The sequence below is a fragment of the Salvia hispanica genome, chromosome 1 (genome assembly GCF_023119035.1).
Source record: "Salvia hispanica cultivar TCC Black 2014 chromosome 1, UniMelb_Shisp_WGS_1.0, whole genome shotgun sequence".
Taxonomy (NCBI): domain Eukaryota; kingdom Viridiplantae; phylum Streptophyta; class Magnoliopsida; order Lamiales; family Lamiaceae; genus Salvia; species Salvia hispanica.
This window is the reverse complement of record NC_062965.1, coordinates 47,984,789-48,008,465: the sequence shown is the minus strand read 5'-3', so window position 1 is coordinate 48,008,465 and position 23,677 is coordinate 47,984,789. Positions and strand designations below refer to the sequence as shown.

General features: G+C 36.3%; 2 protein-coding genes and 2 non-coding genes across 4 annotated transcripts; 2 read left to right on the top strand and 2 right to left on the bottom strand.

Annotated features, from left to right (window-relative positions):
- The first annotated feature begins 392 nt into the window (after positions 1 to 392).
- LOC125201558 (flavin-containing monooxygenase FMO GS-OX-like 7) lies at positions 393 to 3,096 on the top strand. The gene is made up of 7 exons (XM_048099723.1): positions 393 to 1,095; positions 1,216 to 1,286; positions 1,394 to 1,543; positions 2,063 to 2,145; positions 2,254 to 2,389; positions 2,541 to 2,711; positions 2,794 to 3,096. The coding sequence occupies exons 1-7, from the start codon at positions 531 to 533 to the stop codon at positions 2,932 to 2,934; spliced, it is 1,317 nt and encodes a 438-aa protein (XP_047955680.1). The 5' UTR covers positions 393 to 530; the 3' UTR covers positions 2,935 to 3,096.
- A 159-nt stretch (positions 3,097 to 3,255) lies between these two features.
- On the bottom strand, positions 3,256 to 7,341 carry LOC125201559 (Golgi SNAP receptor complex member 1-2-like). Its single transcript, XM_048099724.1, has 6 exons — positions 7,005 to 7,341; positions 5,520 to 5,716; positions 4,456 to 4,545; positions 4,312 to 4,383; positions 3,590 to 3,719; positions 3,256 to 3,506 (listed from the first exon to the last, which is right to left on the bottom strand). The coding sequence occupies exons 1-6, from the start codon at positions 7,123 to 7,125 to the stop codon at positions 3,409 to 3,411; spliced, it is 708 nt and encodes a 235-aa protein (XP_047955681.1). The 5' UTR covers positions 7,126 to 7,341; the 3' UTR covers positions 3,256 to 3,408.
- A 1,847-nt stretch (positions 7,342 to 9,188) lies between these two features.
- TRNAV-AAC lies at positions 9,189 to 9,262 on the top strand. The gene has a single exon. It is a non-coding gene; the product is annotated as a tRNA-Val (tRNA).
- A 537-nt stretch (positions 9,263 to 9,799) lies between these two features.
- On the bottom strand, positions 9,800 to 9,886 carry TRNAY-GUA. Its single transcript is given in 2 exon segments — positions 9,800 to 9,835; positions 9,850 to 9,886. It is a non-coding gene; the product is annotated as a tRNA-Tyr (tRNA).
- Positions 9,887 to 23,677: the final 13,791 nt, after the last annotated feature.

Here is a 23,677-nt window from a genome sequence, read left to right as displayed (position 1 = left end):
TTTAGTAAAAGTCAACAAATTTTTCCACACCTACTTTTCTCTCTCTTACTTTTTTCTATCTTCATTTCTCTACCTTTTACATTTTCCACTTTATTCTCTCTTTATTTAACTCACCTAACACATTTTTTTCTTAATATCCGTGTCAAAAAGTTTTGCCTCCATTACTATGGAACGGAGGAAGTACTAATATAGAAGGAGAAAAAGAAAGAGGGAATCTTTCCATAAATGACTGTAATCTATTTTTTGTGGATGACCAAATATGGTAATTGTAACCTATTTTTTTGTGGACGGAGAGAGCACTTACCAAGAGTCATATTCTTAGACAGAAGATTAATATATTCAACACATCTAAACTTCCTCACGCCATTTGCTAGATAAAGATGAATGGCATGTACAGACTGCAATACTAGCACATCCTTTATGACGTTTCCATCATAAGTCATGGAGTAACAAACAAATTATGTAAATGCCTTAAATTTGTAGGAGTAAACCGTATCCTCTATAGTTTACCCAATCACAAAAATTCTTCAATGGGTTCTATCGATCTCACCGCCGCCCCCACGGCCTCCGATCACCTCACCGCGCCACCACTAAACGTGGCGGTGATCGGCGCCGGCTTGGCGGGGCTGGTGGCGGCGCGGGCCCTGAAAACCGAAGGCCACCAGGTCGTAGTCTACGAGAAATCGGAGCGACTCGGCGGCACATGGGCCTACGACCCGCGGGTCGAGTCTGACCCGCTGAGTCTCGACCCGGACAGGGAGATCGTGCACAGCAGCTTGTACCAATCGCTGCGCACCAATCTCCCCAGACAGCTCATGGGCTTCTCGGACTATCCGTTTTCCACTTACGGAGATCCGAGAACCTTTCCGGGTCACCCAGAGGTGCTCCGCTTTATCAACGAGTTCGCTGCCGAGTTTCGACTCGCTGAGTTGATACGGTTCGAAACGGAAGTCGTCCGAGTTGAGCGAGTCGACTCGAGGAACGATGAATGGATCGTTGAGTCGAGGAATCGGGAAATGAGTTCGAACGAGTTGTTTGACGCCGTTGTGGTTTGCAGCGGACATCATACTATACCAAAACTAGCTGATTTTCCAGGTAACAATTTGTCATTTTTTAAAATTAATTAGCAAAGAGATTATTACTCGAATTAATTTTAACTTGACTTTTTTTTTGAGAAAAAAAATAAAATTTAACTTGACTTTAATAATGCTATAGGAAGAGAAAAATGGCCAGGTCAACAGATCCACAGTCATAATTATAGGGTACCCGACCCATTTCAAAATCAGGTAAGCAATTGGAATTTTCTTTATTCTTAATTTTTTTTTTATTCTAATTCAAAATGATACGTAGGAGTAGTACTTAATTTTGTAGTATTTGTTTTATGAATATATAGGTTGTGGTTGTGATTGGTGATGGACCAAGCGCATTGGATATATCACTTGAAATTGCTGACGTGGCGAAACAAGTTTATCTCTCTTCAAGATCGCCCAAAGTTAAAGTGACAAAGTTGGATTGTAGAGATAATATGTGGCAACATTCAAAGGTAATATATGAGTACTTATATAATTATATACGCTTAACTTTTTTAATATTTCGATTGTTGAACAAATTTTTAATTATCTCGTCCTTACAGTTTACCAACGTAAATGATAAATTGATAATGCTAAAGATCAATATTTACCTCTTCATTTAACTTGGAACTTATTTTCTAGGCACATGAATCCACATGCTAAGACTGATCCACATTTTTCTATTTTTTTAAGACGCTCGATCTTTATAGTTTAGTTTTAGAATCACTTATATGTACCAAAAGTCACATTTTAATCCACACTAATTTGACATGATACGACACCTCTGTTGCTCAAAAGATTTTTACAAAATATTTATTAAAATTCGTCTATAAGTGTGTTCTTTATGGCCGGAGTGAGTAACAAACTTCAGCATGCTTTCTAGTACTGGAATAAATTGTTACTCAAATAAATTTTCATTGAATTATGACATATAACACTAGCTCTAGATAGAAGGTAGAGCAAAGAATCTCATCCCAAGATTTAAAATGCAGATTGATCATGCACATGAGAATGGAGAAGTTGTTTTCGAAGATGGTGCGATCGTTCATGCAGATATCATCCTCCACTGCACTGGGTAAAATTTTCAATGTGGACATCTTACTAATATTTAGAGATGTTGGAGTAAATTATAAAAATATCTTCTTATTTTGCAAACATTAATTTTTCCTTTAAAAATTGCTAGGTTTATGTATAGTTTCCCATTCTTGAAAACTCAAGGCATCGTAACTGTGGAAGAAGGTCGCGTTGGCCCCCTTTACAAACATATTTTTCCTCCAAAGCTTGGCCCGAATCTTTCTTTTCTTGGAATCCCATATATGGTTAGTCCGATCCTTCCCATCTCTTTTTGATTATACAGTTTTACGAGTTTTTTTTATAAATTGCTTGGTGGGGGCTCGAGCCCCCACCCTCCAATAACCTTTTGGAACTACAAAGACACGTGAACTATATTGTCATGAAAAACACGCGCAGACCATTGTAACTCAAATGATAGACTTCCAAGCAAAGTGGGTGGCTCATATTTTATCTAGAAAGGCGTGGCTTCCATCCGAGGAGGAGATGGAGACGGAGGTGCGGCAACACTACCAACTCATGAAAGAGAAAGGGATACCGAAGCACTACACTCATGCACTCCAGTTTGAGGTAAATTTTCGCAACATTAAATAATATTTGAGAAATTACATTACATATTAGATTGATATCACTTTATATCTTTCTTGAATAGTTGGACTACTTGGACTGGCTTGCTAATCAAGTGGGAGAAAGAGTCCATGAAACTACACACTTATTACTGAAAAGATACTATAAATTCGTTTTTGGAGGCAACAAATGGAGGAATAGAGAATGGGAACCTAACTTGATATAGTTCACATTCTTGATTTGAATTGTATTGAATTCAACATGGTCAACATTGTAACTCATAAGCAACGTCTTTTATGAGATATAGTACTAAGGAGATGGTTTTGTGGTAATTGAAATTATGAATGTAGTTTTGATGAATATGGTCATGTCCAACTATATAACAGTTGACGAAAGGGAAAGAACACAATGTGAAGACAATAAGGTTTTTACTAGAACTAACAATGTTAGGTTGAGGAAAAGGAACTTATAATACTTAAAGTCAAAATAAACATGTGAGGTATTTCGTATTGTATATTGAATAAGACTGCATCATCTGCTGTGTTAGTAATCAAAATGTGCTTCCTCCATTAATGTAATGCATGCATTTGAATCATGGATAAGAAACCATAAATTTTATACTACTAAATATACAAGCAACGGAGAACCCGTGGGGAAGTCCTATTCTCTCTCCCTCAATTTTTGACATATTAAAAATTGTTCACTTTGAGAGCCAGTAGATGATAAGAAAAAGCGTACAAGCAGCAATGACGAGAGATAGGATGATCGTGTCTCTTGATCGTTTTTTCCTGATTGAGCCTGTGAGGATCAGATAACAATACAATTAAGAATTGGTTTTCACGATAAACGATATACAGACAAGTACCAATCGAGAAAATTACCTATTAGACCACGAATGACTGGAAATTTGTCTCCTAGCACCTTAACCTTTCCTTGAACATCTCCAAACAGGGATCTTTGCGAGCCCAGGGCTGCCCTGGTCGATTGAGCTTGACTAATAACTTCATCAATCTGCAGGGAGTTGGCAAATAATAAGATGATTTAAGATGGAATATCTTGTACAAGCTGTATAGAATCTGCGCAGGTCATGGCTAAACTATGACAAGAACACCAGCAAAATCAACAAAAAATAAATAAATAAACTAAAACTACTTTGATGAGGAGAATGATCCAACAGTGACCTAGTCAACCAATACAGTTAGCTCAATACATACTTCATCTCTGGGGCAAAAATTACCAAAACCTACTTGTAATAAAGAAAAGCTGAATCAACAGACTGTTGTAAGAATTTCTGATTTCTTGGTGTCAACTGTTAACTGTCAGGGTCAAGGAGTTCTATTCCAGTAGCATATTTCAGACATTTGAAGATTGGACTAGTCATTATCACTACCGCAAGAATACCTATAGCTGGAGTTTGTGCAAATATTACAGGCTTACAGCTACACTTCATAGACATATACATAGTTTCCATATGGACAATTGATATAAACCCTAAAGTAATTTCAACCTAATCCAATGATGCTACCCGCTTGCTGTATTACAGAGAAACATTTATCTCCAATTTGTACCAAGACAATACAATACTCAGCAGTTTAAGTCTTACATGAGATATGCTTCCATGTATAGCAGCTCTCTCCCTTAATAATTGCATTCTTGGAGAAACACTCCCAGAGGCCTGCATAAATTCAATTTTAGTTCAAAGAGGGAGCAACAAATTGTAAATAACTTCAAAGTCAGATGGTCTGACCTTATATTCACTGATATCATCTCGAACAGAACTAAGAAGATCGGCATGTTCCTTCATTGAGTTAATATTTCCCTTGATTCGCCTAAATTCCTGCAGAAATATTTGATGTCACTTAAGTTAGTATACTGGAGCAACATTGCAGCAAGACAAGATAAAACTTTTATGTTCATTTGTCCAACTGAACTTCTATGTTGCGGAACTTTGTGCTTTTTTTCTCTCTTTTAGCTAGATTGTATCTTAGCCCTAGAGTGAGTTGTATTTTATAAGATAGGGCTCCCTGGAAACAAAAGTATCACACCAAGATGCTGATGATGAAGGCATGCGTTTCAAGTGCATTTCTGCCACTTCAGCGTGTTGGGAAAATTCATCAAATTGATAATATGTTGGGGATTTACCACCATTGGGGAGCCCTAGTGCTTAGAAACTATACAACTTATGAAAAGACAGATATATTAGCCCAAATAATAAAAGAATCAGAGCCACCTAGTTCAAACAAAGGCTTGTCAAGATGTTTAAACTGCAAAGTTTTCAAAAAGCTTTGGCTTATACAACATGCAATAGATTCTAATCTGTGACATCGCAAATTATCAAGGAAGGGAAGTCAAGAAAAATAACAAGGCACAAAGAAGTTTATTGCATGTGCAAGAAAAATCAAGAGCTGAACTTGGATGAAATTGTGCAACAAACGAATCAAAATGGGAAAATATTTTAAATAAGTGGAGCAGCATAACTGGCACCTTAGTAATATTGACCCATTTACATAACATCCATCATCTTTAAAATTTTATATATCCATCATTTAAGAGCTGAACAAGATAAAGAGCTGCTATTCTGGCCAATAGTTGTACAAGTGAAGCTTCATGATGCAAATACTTATTTAAGAATTATGGATTTCAATGCTACATAAAATGATTGTAGTACCAAACTGACAAAGTGTTAAAGCTCAAGTGAAGAAGCAAAATCAACAAAGTATTCCGACAGGCTAAAACCATGTCAATTATTACTGTTTTTCTAGTTACTATCATAGAGGAGTGTAAGCGAAAAGATCCTCGACAGTATATTACCTGTGTAAATTCGTGCAGTATGTCTCTGTGTCTAGCAAGCTTTTGAGTAACTGAAGTAGTAGCTGAAGCAGATGCAGCACATCGACTCATTGAGTCATTTATATCAAGTAGCTTTTCTAGCAATGACTGAATTTCCATTTCCATAGACTTCCATGACCTGCTGGATCCAAGAGTTGGTGAGCCAGCATCCACATTACCTGGAAACCCATTAAACCATAAGAACCAAAGGATTTTCAGCCAATTTGGGATTCATAAAGAGGAAAAATGCAATATTACCAATTTTTTGGGTATACGCAAAGGGAAAAGATATTCAAAACCAAACATGGCTCCATTACTTCCTAAATCCTAACTATATCCAACCATTCAGAAACAGACATTTGTGCCAAGATTTACTCAATATTACACCGTGAAAATACATGTGTCTGGCCAATATAGTAATGATGAAAGCAATAACGTATTTACATGTACAACAGGAAAAACTTGCGGATAGTAAGACAAGACTGGTTTCTAGCATACCTTCCAACACCAAGAATTACTAATGTCAAGTGTTCTTTGAAAATTCAGGTTCTATTTAGCATAACTTCTGTTTGGAACTGGGATCAAGCAAGCTGCATCTTAATATCAGAAGGAGGTTCGCCAAATGCATAATAGAGTAACATGGGCAAGTAATTTAAGTTACAGGCTCAGAGGCTGCCCACGATTATAGTGATAGTTAATTTGGTTTCGCCTTAATTAAAGCTGACAATGGTTACAATGATAGTTAAAAAATGGTTTACGCATATATTCGAGGTGACAACCTTACAAAAATAGGTATTCCTAAGATCCATTAACTTCAAAAAAAGGAAAAAAAATTGACCTGCATAACATACAAGAAGAAACACACCAGACACCAATATGCATCAACAACAATATGCTCTAACACGGCCAATTAAGAAAATGTGTCAACACTGCACAGTGATTGCTTCTCACAGTATAATTTTTTGTTAAATCTAACTTCCTAATCTCTCATGTAGCCAAAGAGAAGAGGGTCATCATCCTCTTCCATCCTACATTAAATAATATCTCCGTCAATTAATTTAGTTAAAATATGTGCCACATACACAAACTTTCAAGCAACCAAAAACACTTTAAAATTTCAAATTCCCAAATTACACCAAAAAACTAATGAAACTTCATGTTCGAATGCTAATGAACAGATCCCCTATCAACAAGCATCCAACAGTCGAATTAAGATTATCACAAACAGTTCAATATCAACGGTGATCTAAAAGCAGAACATAGATCGCAGATTTTCTTCGTTTCAATTTCAACAACCATAGCTTAGGTCGAGAGGTAAAATACATCCATTCACAGACTCAATTTCCAAAATGCAAGTAGAATACACAACCGTATACTCTCACTACTGTCAACAATCGCGAAAACCACAATATTTTCTGATTAATCAAAATTGCAGCATATGAGGTATGGATGAAGAGAGAGCTGTACCTCCGTGAGTGAAGCGAGCTCCGAGCTTGGCATAAGAGGAGAGCTTGACATCGATATCACCTTCGATCTTCCGAGCTTCTTTCCGGAGCTCCTCCCAACCCGATTCCTGCAACGCATCCATATTCGGATCTAAATGGATCCGAGCAGTTTGCGAAAAGCGTTCGGTCAGTAGAGGTAGTGTGCGGGTCAGTAATCCGAATAGGATAATTGCTTCGTCCAGGAAACAGATTGTCTAATCCGATTGTGCTCTCCTCCACTGCGGGAATGGGAGAAGGCGTTGGGTTCTTCGTTTTAGCGTTTATTTTCTCACTCAATTTTTCGTTTCGCGGAAATATGAAATTACATTTCACCCATGTGAGTCGATGAACAATCATTAAAATAAGAGACATGAAAAAGTATTTACATTTAGGCATATGTTTTATTTAATGGGATAATTAAAAAAGAAAAATGTTTCCATTTCAATATACAGAAAGTGTAGAATTAAACATATTTACTTAAAAAGTAGTATCTTATTGTTTAGATAATTCAAAAAATGGTACTCCCTCCGTCCCGGAGTATTAGACTCACTTCTTTTGGGCACATGATTTAAGGAATTGATATTTAAATAGTTAAAGTGGAGAGAGTAAAGTATGAGAGAGGGAAAAAGTAGGAGAGATAAGAGAGAAAAAAGTAGGTGGAGAATAAAATAAGATAAATGCTTTTTGCTAAAAAAGGAAATGAGTCTAATATGTTGGGACATCCCAAAAAGGAAAGTTGGTCTAATACCTTGGGACGGAGGGAGTATGTTTTTTACTTCAAAATAACACTCTTCCATTTTACAAATCGGCCTCATTCCAACCAAATGCAATCGTTCAAGATCTAGGATGCACAACCAAATGCCAACCATCTTTACCAATAAAGTTATAGCAATGTTCGTTGTTTAGATAAATCATTGAAGATTTGAATTGACTGGTGATGAATAGGTAACCGAATTGAAGCCATTTCTCGTTGCTCAAGCATATTCCTAGTGTTGCATTGATGAATCAACTACGGAAGCAAGGGGGGAGATTGGCGACAACAAGGTCGAATTCTCGTGTACCAAAATTTGGGGTTTAGAAGGATGAGGTTTGTAGGATAAGATGATTTGAGGTTGCATTTCTCATTGCTAAATCTTTTGTAGATCATTTTTAACCCGAAAATTATACATTTGAGTATTTTTTTGAGAATTTCCTAAATGAGCTGAGAATTTGTAATCATACCCCCTGCCCGTAGAGACTGTTACATAGACTATAATCTTCGATTAAATTCAATAAAATGGTTACCAAGTAAACGACTCTGTAAATCCAATCTATTATTCGAATAATAAAAATACCGACCAGCCATGGTAAATTATAGTCCACCAAAATGGAGTAATATTTATACATGCAATAATTCTCTTTCTTTTCTGTTTCCTCATTCGTTATCACTATCAACCCTAAAGTACTAATGTAAGAAATTGTTAAATTTAAATATATGGAGTAATAAAAATGTATTGTTAAGTGATTATGCGGATATTCAATGGGTTGGCTTATTTTCCAATAACGATTCTCTCGAACCTCAAACCGTTATTCAATAATGTACAGTAATTAACTGGCACCCTCATGTTAACGCATCTAAGAACAAATTAATTAGCTATATAATTATTTAAACATGAATATGATATGTTTTTTTTTTTTAAACATGAGAATAATACAATCTCATGAGCCACGAGAGAGTCAATAAACAAATTTATGTGTAACTAGAAAATTGTAGTGTCATTTTGTTTGTTCAGTTGTTACTATTACAATCATAATTGATCGGTATCTAGTTTCCATCAAATTTAATGTTATCTTTTATTATGAAATAAATGTCACAAACATTATAGGAGTACGTTTCTTAGAGCAAAAGAAAGAAGATTTTAACTCTCTGATTTCATGATCATACGGGAAACAAACTTAATATGATGATCGACTCAAATACTATTTCATCGTCACCAACAAGATAACTTGTTGAGAGGGAGTGTCTCTACGAAACTAAATCATCTCTCCATTCTCTCTTACATTCTATTAATGAATTGGGTTGAGACGTTTTGTCTACACAAATGAAACATGACTACATGAGTAATAATGAAGCAAATCAAGTTGTACATATAAGTATTATACAACAAACTTCGAATTCAAGCAATAAGGTTTCGTGGTGTAGTTGGTTATCACGTCAGTCTAACACACTGAAGGTCTCCGGTTCGAACCCGGGCGAAGCCAATAGTGTTTTTAATTTTACTTTCCCTCTTCTACTTTTGGTTTTTCACTGTAATTTAATACGTAGTATATTCAAGCATTTTGGTTTTCTTCATCATTTTCTATTCTACTTTTTGTTTTTCCCTGTAATTAAATATATTCAAGCATTTTGGTTTTCTTCATCATTTTATATTCTACCTTTTGTTTCTCCTCTAATACTATATTCAAGTATTTTGGTTTTCATCATCTTTTTTATTATACTTTTTGTCTTTCCTCTAATTAAATATATTCAAGTCATTTTTGTTTTCTTCATCTGTAATTGAGGAACCAAAAAATGAAGTTGTAAAAAAACAAATAATGGAGCACAAGATCATTTTTGTTCATGAATTTCCATCCCTAGATGAATTATCACCCCTACCAAACATGGCCTATATATAAGGTGTGAGAAACATATCATCTTACAAAATAATGAAAATAATCAGTCGTAGAGCTATTTGATATTCACAGTAAATATTTGTGGTGTATTATAGAACTGATTTTTACAGAAATGGAAAAAAATAATCCGACCTGCCGGATTCGAACCAGCGACCTAAGGATTTCAGCATATCACACTACAGTCCTCCGCTCTACCAACTGAGCTAAGGTCGGTTGTTGAGAAAATTACCATATTTTAGTTAATTAACCCTGACTGATCTCTAGCATTATTTTAGATAGGCCAGATTAAATAAATAATTTTGCGCCATCAGCAAACCAGCCACAAACTATACCACAAAATTTTCATATCATATATTGTCCTCATATTCTGTTCAGACCATAATTCTAATGATTCATACCCAAATTAGTATACCACATTACACCATAACTTCATTTTTAACATTATTAACCACATTCTTTTTTTTATACATAAATTTCGTTTATTATAAAATTACACTAAATTACTTTATTACTCCTACATAATAAGCTAATTAAAAATTCTAAACAACTAAATGAAAAACGAACAATGCATAATATAGCATATTCTAATTTATTTATGAATCTATGTGATTTTTGACGACGTATCTCGTGCTAACATCGTGAAGTACTCATTGATCAGTATTGCATCTATGATCTATGTCCACTTTATCGGATGACTTTGCGAGTTGAGAGTTTTCTTTGTATATATGCATGTATTTATTGTGACGATTAACAAGGTTATAAATTTATATTTTCTAGTTTCTTAATATGTGCAAGTTCACTATCGGGTCACTTAATAAAAAAAACAGAGCATGCTCCAATTATTTGGATTAATTTTTCTATATATATAAGGTCTTCAGTGTTGCACAAACCCTATTTATAGTGCTGAAATTTAATAATTAGATAAAAAAAATAAATTAATATATGAATTTAATAATTAGAAATGAAATTACTTTGCCAAATCTTCTGGCGTGAATGATGATCGTGGATAAATAAAACTACAAGAATAAAAGGCGTTATAAAAAGATATGTCATACGCCTATTTCATTTGACTGGGTGGGGTTGAGAAATTGCATCCGAATTCATTATGAATACCCACTTTTAAGTACAGTAGGGGAGTGGATCCCCTGCTGTGGTGGGAACACAGTAGGGGCTGCTGTGCCCAAAAAACAACGTAGTTTAGTTCATTTGCTACAGTGAATTTTCAATTAAGCTTTCAATTGTAGACTTGGTAACAATGATTTAAGTTAATTGCACTACTCTACTACCGTCCACACTCCACGCCACCACTGATGAAATTATTTAATAATTTATTAGATAGTGAATTTACTTATATATAATAATACTACTCCACTTTGTTGAATAGTATTAAATAATACTTTTTAGTAATTAAAATTTTATAATTTGAAATTATTTTCACTAATACTATTATTATAAATTAATGTAATATTAATAGATTATTATATAAAATCATAACTAAGAGCTTATTTATTGCAATAGGAAGTTTCAATTTCAATTCTAATTTATTTTTGGCTAAAAATCTATTAATTTTGAAAACTCAATTTATATTTAAATTTACGGGTAGCTGTTATTAAATCATACTAATTTTTTGCTTAATTTTGGCTGATTCCATAACTTTGAAACTCAAATATAACATTTCGTTTTTCTCAATTTTCCTATGATGGTTAAAATTGAAACTAATATGATAAAATTTAAAATATGACACGGCAATAAAACCACGTCATTTTTGATATATCATCATATTTTAATTAACACTCCAAATATAATGACATCGTTTTATCAAAAGACAATGTCGGATTTTTGTTTTATTATATTTGATTTTGTCATATTAGTTTTTATTTTGAGAAATGTGAGACAATCAATAAAAATTTAAAAGTTACGATTTTATATTTCAATTTATGAAATTAATAAAAAGTCAATAAAATTATGATTTAAATAATAATTATCTCTTAAATTTTTATCTCAAATTTAAATACTCCTACTAAATTACATTAAAAATAATTTAAAGAACAATGCAAAGGGAGTTTCAATTATTTTTTAAAATTAATTTTTAGTGTAATAGTGATTGTTGACTTACAAATTTAAATATAAAATGACTTTCTGAATTTGATCAATTTTTAGTTAAAGTAAATTATAACTAGAATGGATTACTCCCAATATAAGATCAACTATATTTAATTTATGAATATTACATAATTTGTCATAGTATTAATAGTTGAATACATAAAATTTTAATGAGCATTCAACTGAATGTAAGATTATGAAATTGAAATTAGTAAAATAAAAAATCTTATTTTAATGAATATGTCAATGCTAATGAATCCTTATTTATATAAAAGCATTGTCCAATTATGGATTATTTAGCGTTGCTTATGTTCAAGCTATATTTGAAAAGATTAAAGTTTGCAAAAGTGGGACAAAACGTCGCCTTCCGGGAACAGCAGAATTGAAGCTTAATTGAAAATTCACTGTAGCAAATGAACTAAACTATGTCGTTTTTTGGGCACAGCTGCCCCTGCTGTGTTCCCACCACAGCAGGGGATCCACTCCCGTAAAGTAGTCGGCAATTAAAATGATAATCACCACATAAACGCGGTCAACATCACCAATGTAATTTCTTAAATCCTTGTAGCAAAACTTAACGTCAGTCATCTATCTATACACGTATGTTGGCGAGTTTTGGGCTATTTTTGAAAATATTTATAAATTTTGAGTGCTATTGTAATTAATACTCCCTCTGTCCCATTAAAAAAACTCTATCTCTACTTTTTCATCTCTCTTACTTTCCTCTCTCTTCTTTAACTCACAAAACAACACTACATAAAATCCTGTGCCGATTCCCAAATATTACATTTTAAGTGGGACGGAGGGAGTATAAATTTGCATATTCATATATACTGTACTACTCGTACATGCGTTTCTTGTTAATAGTCCACAATGTAAAAAATTAATATTCCCAATCATGGTTTCATTTTTTATTAGTTCTCCTATATGCGTTGCTTCATACAATAAGCTAGACTATTCATATTTCAATAAGTTACACTTAAAATGAAGTAATAAAAAAATGATTAATGTAATAATGTTAGCACATTTATACATATCTCTCTATGAATACTTATTCACCCAATAAATTTCTTCAATCAAAATTTCAGATGTGTTTCAATGGGTGACGGTGCGGAGAGTGAGAGGTCCTCAGTCGATTATAAGTTATAACGGCGTCAAAGATGGAAGATTTGACAAAAGTTGAGATAAAAAGTAAGGAGCAGAAGATTCAAGAAGAGTGGAGACTAGACTCTCAGGCATCCCTTAATTGCCTTTTATTGTTTGCAAATAATTCTAGAATTGGTGTAGATTCTTGAGCTATATTAAGATTGTTAGTTATGATATACAACAATATTTGTTTTTTTGAGTTTCATTTTTCATCATTCCAATATGTATCATTTCTTCGTCGTCTAGAATTAGTGTGAATAAATGTCTAATTATATACGTTTAACGTTATTATAATGCAATAAATTTCTACCATTTTATGTTCCATTTTTAGTGCCATGAATTGATATGTGGTGATATTCTTTTTATGGTAGATGTGTTAAAGAAGTCCATAATCTCATTTTCATTAGATGTCATTTTAGCATTTGTAGTGAAATCTAATAATTTTCAGTTTTGTACTATACGACTTGAGTGCATTAAAGCGTTCCCAATTGAAATTGAAAACAAATAAGTTAATAGCAATAGTGATTATTATCAATCAATTATAGATGTGTCAATATATATATATATATATATATATATATATATTAATAATTTTGATATTTTGAATATTGTAAGTCGTGGATTAACTATTTGTTAGAAAAAATTATTTGTGTTTTCGTAGTATAGAAATGTAGAGGTTTGTCAAAGATATTTTCACAAGTGCCTGGACTTGATGTACTCTCTCATACTTAAATTGTTAATTAACAATATTAAATATACAAATATAGAAATAAGTTAATTGTGCCTCGCACGTGAATTAATACTAGCATAGTTAATTTCCAAGGACAATAATTTTAAAATTTTCAAAAATTTAATTGTGTTGTTTTTTTTGGTACTTTTATTCTATCGATATGCCTAATGTTACACCTACTATTATTTTTAACCACAACATGTTTAGTCATCATTTAATAATATGAACCGGTACCAACGAATAAAATTTTATATTTCACAGGGTATTGAACCAATTCTAGCTAAAATTAATTTTTGAAGAATTACATCTCTTTGTCAATAAAATTAAAATAAACTCAAACTATCATATAAATGCACAAGTATTTGCACGGTATGCGCACGCTGTGTGCGCTTGCACAGTACACGCATGTGGCCGATACACACACATAACTTCACGATTTTATTTACATTTTGAGGAAGTCTCTGACCAATTTCTTTTTTTTAAAACACCAACATTAGCATATTTTTGTTTCCTCTTTTCACTTTTTAATACTACAGTAGTTAATTAGAATTTGTTATATTTTTAATTTTCTTCGTTTATGAATTCTCATTTCTTCTCACATTTATCATATCATCTAAATTAGTATTCTTCTGCATATTCTTTCATTTTTCTTACTACTTAAATCAATTATCGACACAATTAAATTTAAAAGAAATATATATGGAAAAATTTCAACTCTTCTCTTTAAGTAAGAAATTTAGAAATACCACCTGAGTTATTAAAAGTCCTACAATTTAGATTATAAACAATATAATAAATATAGGTTGTTAAATTCATGTAATGGTTGTAGGTCGCCAGAATTATCATTGTATCTATCTCATCTCTATCTTCAATGCCAAGCTAAGCGAGAGTTAATGAAGATTGGATGCAATCTAGCTATACAAATAATGTCTACTACTATATAAAAAAAATCCTTTGCAATAAATTTTTAATAGATGTTGCAATATTCTCATGTGCAATTCGAAAAAACATTATGACTGTGAAGGCTTTTGTTCAATTTAGATAATAAGCAGTGTAATAAAGATAGGTTGTTAAATTCGTATAAAGGTTGTTGGCTTGTCGCCTCCACCATGATGTTTCATTGTTGAAAAATATAACATATATGTTGAAGGAGTAATTTAGTTTGGAGAAAATATTTGGAAAAATATGTGGTGGAGTATAAGGTGGGATATAGGACAAATATGATGATATGGGAAAACTAATTTCATTGCTCACACTTCTTCACTCCTATTTGTGTACACACACACTTTTTCTTATAGCAAACTTAGCTCTCTTATAATTGTGTACACTATCTCTCATAATTAATTTACAACATGGTTAGTGCCTTTATAGGCAAGTTAGTCGGTTTGTGTTCACCGACTTACAAAGCTAGAGAATTCTAGCTAATGATTCTAGGCTATTATAATATTATTCTAATGCATACTACATTTTTTAATATTAAATCCATTTTTTACAAATTGTCTAGGCCATTCGAGATTCTTCTTCGAGGCACCGCCTATGGAGATATTTTCTATCATTATAAAAATCAAGTTTATATATTCCAACACCCCCTCTTAAACTTGATTTGTCATTCCGAGCAATGTCCTGATTTTGATAAAGTCTTCGTACTTGAGGGGCTTTGTGAAAATATCGGCAACTTGATCTTGTGATTTCACATACTCGACTTGAATCTCCCGATTCGCAACACATTCTCTGATGTAGTGGAAACGAGTATCGATGTGCTTGCTCTGGTTGTGAATGTTAGGTTTGGTATACTGAAAAGCATGTTTCGAGCAAGTTTCGCTCGAATAGAATCTTGCTTGTATACGTAAAACTCTACAATCCACTTTTAACCCGATTCAGTATTATTCGAGCAGTCTCGCACGAATAGAATCACTATTATTATTACATTGTGTTTGCTTGTGCATTTATAAGATGTTTTACAAACATTTAAATGCATAAGAAGTAAACAAAGTCTAAGTCTTTTGCTTAGTAGACCGGTTGTGGGCGTCGTCCACTTTAAGGTAACACGGTCAGATCTATGCAATGCTTTGCAAAAGAAAAAGAAGAATTTCACAACCTAGATAGGCTTTGGCTACCTATTGTGAAAGATTGCAATGTCAGTCCGCATATTTCTAAGCCTTACTGAAATAAGATGACATTGGTGTGGTATAGCACTGAACGGATCTAACAGCAAGACGTGTCTTTATGCTATCTACTAAAAGACTAGGTCTTGATAAAATACTATTTCTTAATCTACATATGTTAGCATTGAGCATACGGTATTGATTATGCACTACTTTGACTTATCAAATGGTGCGGGTTTTTCGCAACCCAATAATCCTGATATATTGGGTAGTGGTGATTAATATCTAGTGGTGCTTGGATTGCTATTATGTTGAAACGTGCGCGAGGTGAGTCTCGTTTGATAATGTCCTCAAGAGGAGCTCGAACAAGGTTTTATTATTCGGAAAACTGGCCAGTTGGAGTTTTATTACTCTATGAATAATAAATAAATGTTTCTTGCTAAGTCCACTCTTGGAATTAATAAGATATTAATTAATTAAGTCCATAGCAGACATTAATTAATTAAGTCCCATAGCAGACATTAATTAATTAATGGACATTTATATCTTAAGCGCGGGAAATAAATAATAAACAAAGTGGAAACCCGGATTACTTGTAATATCGGATTTGGATGGGGAGAGTTCAATATTACTCCTGTAGTGGCTGCTCGTAATATTCCAATATAAGCTTGTATTAAATTGTGAGTTCAATTTAATTAGTAAAAAGCTAATTAGGGGAGCTCATATCCAAAACCTTCCATAGATCCCTGTCTGGGCCCAAAAGGAACTTAATATAAATAGGAGAATAAAGGAGACAAAAATCATAATTTTTTCAATAGCAAAATTTCGTCTCCCTCTACCTAGAGGAGTTCGAATTTCTCTCCTAATTGGAGAAGGATTTCTTCTGTCTTCTTTATTCGAGTCCTAGTATTTTGATAAGATCAGTCCACCCTGATATCGAGATAGAGTTCGGGAACCAGAGAGAAGATCCGTGGTCTAGTATTGAAGATCATCATGGAGAAGGCGCGAGCAATCGTCGATTCTTTGGAGAATCAAATCGGTAACTCTAAACCGTAGTATTCATGTTTAGGATTTACTTTCTATGAGCATGAATTATTTGCGTTCTAGCATGCAATTATCTGTTTAACATGTGAATTGATTAATCGCATAATCGGTGAAATAGATCCTTATCTGATTTATTTGTTTTGTACAAATCTTCCGCTGTGCAAGGGGCACCAAACCCCATCAGTGAAATACTGGATTTTTGGATAGCGCCGACAAGTTATCCACACAAATAGTTGTTGGCCCCTTTTGTGGCCACCCGAGCTCCGATAATAAACTCCTGAGCCAAATTGCATGACAGACACTAAAGGTGGCAGCCACATATTCAGCTTCGCAGGTTGATAGAGTGATAATGGGCTGCTTCTTAGACATCCAAGTGAAAACAGCGTCTGCCCTGTAGAACACATAACCACCCGTACTCTTTCGGTCATCATTGTCTCCGGCCCAATCACTATCGTTGTAGCCAACAAGCTTGTAATAATTAATGTGTGAATAAAATAGGCCATAGTCGATTGTACCTTTAAGGTATCGGAGTATCCTCTTTGCTGCCTTGAAGTGGGTAGTGGTTGGATTCTCCATGTAGGGACTTACGAGCCCAGTAGCGTATAATATATCCAGTCTTGTGCAAGTTAAGTATCGTAGGCTTCCAACCAAGCTCTTGTATAGTGTCGGATCCACCTTTTCGCCTTTATCATTCTTTGATAGCTTGACCCCGCACTCCACCGGTGTATTGATTGGTTTGCAATCCTCCATTTTGAATTTCTTTAGGATCTCCTTTGCGTAGAGTTCTTGTGTGATGAATATTCCATCTTCTCGTTGTTTTACTTCCACACCGAGATAGTATGCCATTAGCCCAATGTCTGTCATCTCGAATTCTTTGGTCACGGCCTTCTTGAATTCCTCAAACATGCTTGGATTGTTTCCTGTGAAAATTAAATCATCCATATACAAGCACACGATTATGATATCATTTCCTTTAACTTTCACATAGAGCGCATGTTCATGTGGGCATTTGGTGAAGCCATTATCTTCAAGATACTTGTCGATCCTGCTATTCCACGCCCTTAGTGCTTGCTTTAGCCCGTACAAGGCTTTCTTCAACTTCAAAACTTTATCTTCTTGGCCCTTCACCACGTAACCATCAGGTTGCTTGATGTAGACTTCTTTATCCAGAAATCCATTCAAGAAAGCTGACTTCACATCCATTTGATAAATCTTCCATTTATTTTGGGCTGCAAGAGACAATATTAGTCTAATAGTTTCTAAGTGAGCGACAGGAGCAAATACCTCGTCATAGTCGATTCCAGCTCTTTGGCTATATCCTTTTGCAACGAGTCTAGCTTTATATCTTTCAACTTCACCATTGTAATTCTTCTTGATTTTATACACCCACTTAACTCCAATGGCTCTGTGTCCCTTTTGTAGTGTTACGAGCTCCCAAGTGTCATTCTTCTCTATGGCTTTGATCTCTTCATCCATTGCAACTCGCCAATTTCACTTGTTGTAGCTTCTTCATAGCTAACTGGTTCACAATCAGCAAATAGGCAGAATAAGGTGAGATCTTCTAACCTTTCGGTGTCTTCATACACTCCATCCAAACTTCGTGTGCGTTCTGTGGCTCTTTCATTCAAGAAAGATGGTGGTGAGCTTCTGACAGCTGATGTAGGAGATGCATGTGGAGTTGTTTGTTCTTGTTGCTCCTTTCCCGTCTGCTCGCTTGTTCTTTGATCTCCAAACGGAGGTATGAAGGTGAAGTCATTGTCTGAGCCGAAATCCCATACTCATTCTTCATCGAACTCCATATCTCGGCTAATCATAGTTTTCTGCGAAGTTGGATCATATAACTTATAGCCTTTAGTGTTAGAGTCGTACCCGATGAAGATGAATGGCTTGCTTTTGTCATCGAGTTTGCTTCTCGTCTGATCTGGTACATGTGCATAGGCTTTGCTCCGAACACTCTTAAGTGGGCGATCCCTGGCTTTCTTTCGCTCCAAGCTTCTTTAGGAGTCATTCCCCAGACACTTTTTGTAGGAGACCTGTTAGACAGGTACACGACGCACGTCACTACTTCTGCCCAAAGCTCTTTTGGCAAATTCTTTGTCTTTACCATGCTTCGAGTCATCTCAATGATAGTCTTGTTCTTTCGTTCAGCCACTCCATTCTGTTGGGGGGATCTCGAAACTGTTAGCAGCCGTCGAATTCCGCTTTCTTTGCAAAATACCAGAAACTCTCTGGGTGTGAATTCTCCACCTCGGTCGGTCCTCATTGCTTTGATTTGTAGACCGCTTTCTTTCTCGACGGCAGCCTTGAACTTCTTGAATACGTCAAATGTTTCTGATTTCTGCTTCAAGAAGTATACCCACGTTTTTCTTGAAAAATCATCAATAAAAAGTAGGAAATAGTTATTTTTACCGAGGGAGGTTGGCTTGATTGGTCCGCACACGTTTGCATGGATTAATTCCAATGGCTTTTGAGCTCTCGAACTCGACTCCTTAGGGAACGACTTTCTGAAGTGTTTCCCAACTACGCATCCTTCACAGAGTTGATCGGGGTGCTCGATGGGTGGTAATCCTCATACCATTTCTTTATTTGATAGCAATTTGAAGCTACCAAAATTCAGGTGCCCAAATCGAAGATGCCATAGCCAAGACTTATCTTTATAACATGCTTGAAGGCACTTCGCCACATCATTTTGAACATTTAATCAAACATCCTATTCTTGGACATTGACACTTTGACAATTAAATCATTTTTGTCATCTCTTATTGAAAGGCTATAATCTTTCATCTGAATGTTATAACCTTTCTCTAAGATCTGTCCAAGACTTAGTATATTATTTCTCATATTGGGCATGTAATATACGTTAGAAATGAAATCATGAGCTCCATCATTTAGACGAATTCGAATCTTGCCTTTGCCTTTAACTGGAATTTTAGATTCATCACCAAAGGAGACATTACCACTTACTGATTCATCAAGCTCCACGAACATGCTCCTGTTCACGTACATATGATTGCTCGCTCCCGTGTCGAGGTACCACATATCATCTTTTCTTCCAGCTTCTCCTTTATAAGCTAGAAGAACACATCTATTTTCTTCATTTTCTTCATTCGTATTCTCCACGTAATTGGTCTTCTCTTCAACTTTTGATTTTTTTTCTCTGCACTCAGAAGCATAGTGCCCATATCTATGACAATTATAACACTCTATTGAAGATTTATCGTACCACGACTGTGGATTGCTCCTTCCTCGTCCTATATTTGGGAACTCCTTTCTTTCTTCATTGTTTGAAAAATATTCTCGTCCACGTCTACGTCCACGAGCATATCCTCGACCACTACCACGACCACTATCTTGTCTTTGTCCACGACCTCTTCCTTGTGGGCCACCATCATTGTTCGAGCTTTCTTCTTTCTCCTTTGGGCTTACTTGCAACTTCAAAAGTTGCTCCACAATTTCTTGTTTCTTCTTTTGTTTCTCCTCATATGCTAGTAATGAACCCAATAAGTGATTGATTGCCATTTCCTCCAAATCTTTTGTTTCTTCTATTGTAACTACTATGTGCTCCAACTTAAGGGTTAGAAAGCGCAATATTTTCTCCATGATTCTAACATCCTCCAATTTTTCACCATTTCTTTTCATTTGATTTGACACCGCCAAGACTCTTGAAAAATAATCCGAAATTGATTCGGACTCTTTCATATGTAAAGATTCAAATTTCCCTCTTAAAGTTTGGAGGCGGTACTTCTTTACTCGCTCCGCACCAACACACGAGATTTGGAGCTTCTTCCACGCTTCTTTGGCGGTGCTTGCACTCGAGATCTTCTCGAAATCATCGTCCCCTAGAGCTTGGTAGATGAGATAGAGAGCCTTCTTGTCTCTCTTTCTCGCATCTCGCAATCTATCCCTTTGTTGTTGGGATAGATCGGTCTCGTCTTGCGGCTCCTCATAGCCATTCTCCATGATCTCCCAAACGTCGTGGGCTCCCAATAACGCTTTCATCTTGATACTCCAATTATCGAAACTGCTATTATTGTGCATGGGGACTTGGAACGACGGCAAGTTAGCCATATTATTATTTTTTAAAAATAAACTCTATAAATAGGGCTTCCCCAACTTCATTTCATTCACACCACTTGTGTTGACAAGTTTCTCTCTCTAAATCTACAAATTTCATTTCTACTACAATGGAGTACAATAGGAATTCCCCCACCACGAGCGGCGGAAACACACCCCCAATTCCCACCGGAACAGAGGGAAACTTTGCGGGGATGAATCCCCAAATGGCGGGGATGGGGGGGATGAATCCCCAAATGTTCTACAATATGTTCCAGTTGATGAGTCAGATGGGTGGGATGATGACCGGGGCAGCGGGGATGGGCGGTACGCCGTCAAATATTGTGGGGGTGGGTGGGATGATGCCAGGGGCAGCGGGGTTTGGCGGTATGCTGTCAAATATGGCGGGGGTGGGTGTGATAATGCCCGGGGCAGTGGGGATGGGCGTTACGCCGCCAAATATGGCGGTGGGTGGGTCGATGCAGCACAGGAGCCCGAGGACGCCTAGGGAATCTGTCTATCGCCCATATATAGATTTGTTGGCCGACGATTCCCCTAGTACTGTTCCGGAGACTCAGTACGCCGACATCGAGACTTTCTCTTTTGAGGAGCTGGGAGCGGAGTTGGGGCTATCGCCGATCCGTGAGACTCCCGATGAGGCGGAGCCTGCTGCAAGGAGCAGGAGCAAAGGCAAGGGCAAGACCAGGGGCAGAGTGCCGAGCTCTTCCTCGAACACGGGGGCAGAGGCAGGGGCGGGGGTAGGGGCAAGGGCAAAGTGCCGAGCTCTTCCTCGAACACGGGGGCAGAGGCAGAGGAGGAGGGTGAGGATGAGGCGGAGGAGAGGAGGACGATCTGGACCGTGTGGTAAAATGCCGCGCTTGCGAAGGCCTGGGTCGGTGTAGTAGAGGATCCCTATGTTGGGCCGAACCAGTATGTTGACCGATTGTGGCATCGCATTAGTGAGGCCTACTGCGTCTGCAAACCGTTTGGGGCGAAGGCTCGCACTTCCGAGCAATGCCGGAAACAGTGTCTTCGGTTGAGGCCTAAGCTCAGTCGTTTTGCCGCCCTCTACCACAACAACATGCGCATGGCAACTAGTGGCATGTCTGAGGATGATGTCCGGAGACGAGCCTTGGCCCAGTACCCCGACAAAGAATTGAAGTTCAAAGAGTTTGACCAATGGGAGGCCTTTCTCGTGGTCAAGGACTCGCAAAAGTTTGTTGTGGGTGTCGACTCGGGCTGGAAGCGGACGAAGATCAACTCTTCCGATGAGTACAACAGCAGTGCTGGTTCGCACGAGCTCCCCGAAGCCGAGGAAGTGGCCCCGCTACCACGAACAGACTCTCGCCGTCGTCGTCGCCCGATGGGGCAAAAGGCTGCACAACGGATGGTGAGGGGAGGCGGCAGCGGGTCCTACGAGGTCGAATCGGAGGCCCCAGAAGACCCAAGTAACGACCGTCTCGCCCGCGCGCAGCTAACGAAGACCCTGATGAAGAGCACGAGTAAGTGGTATAACACCCACGATCCTGTGTTCAAAAGGCTGTGCAAGGATGTGGTCGATCAATGTCGGCGCGATTTAGGAATGCCAGCCATTGATGATTATGGCGTCGAGATTGGGGGCGGGCACGTCGGAGGCGGCAGCTGCACGGGCGACGGGGACGAGGACGAGGACGAGGAGGAGTGAGAGCCGAGGGTATTATGCAATTTTATTTTTAAATTATGTAATTTTTTTTTTTAAATTATGTAATTTTCTTTAAATTATGTAATTTTTTTTAATTATGTAATTTTTTTAATGAAGTTTTTAAATTTTCCCGTATTCCGTGTTGACATTTTAATTCCGTAAATTATAAGTCCGTAAATTGAATAATTGCGTGAAGTCCCAGTGGGAAGTCCTAGTGCAGTGGGAAGGGCTAGTGATGTGGCAGTGGAATGAGAGGGGCTAGTGATGACGTGGCAGACAGTTTTGTGAGAAGTCCTAGTGGGAGGGGCTAGTGGGAGGGGCGCCACCGGAGACGCTCTTATGGCTCTGGTATCACTTTGTTGGAAAATATAAGATATATATTGGAGGAGTAATTTAGTTTGAAGGAAATATTTGGGAAAATATGTGGTGGAATATAAGGTGGGATATATGGCAAATATGATGATATGAGAAAACTAATTTTATTGCTCACACTTCTTCACTCCTATTTGTGCACACACGCACACTTTTTCTTATAGCAAACTTAGCTCTCTTATAATTGTGTACACTATCTCTCATAATTAATTTACAACATGGTTAGTGCCTTTATATAGGCAAGTTAGTCGGTTTGTGTTCACCGACTTACAAAGCTAGAGAAATTCTAACTAATGATTCTAGGCTATTCTAATATTATTCTAATGCATACTACATTTTTTAATATTAAATCCATTTTTACAAATTGTCTAGGCCATTCGAGATTCTTCTTCGAAGCACCGCCTATAAAGATATTTTCTAACATTATAAAAATCAAGTTTATATATTCTAATATTCATTGCATCTATCTCATCTCCATCTGTAGTGCCAAGCTGAATGAGAGTATGTGAAAGTTGAATACATTCCATTGTGAATAAAAGACATCTCACTAAATAAAAAATTGTTTTCTTTGCAAAAGATTTTGAGCAAATCTTGCAATTTCTTCACCCGTGCAACCCTAATACCCATTGTGTCTATGAAGCATGTTGTGCAACTTCTTCTCATGAGCAATTTTAGGTTGTTGCATTCATGCAAAACGTTGTTGTGTTCCACATCTGGCATGATGTTTCATTACAACTATCACATTTTCATCTTCAATGCCAAGCCGAATG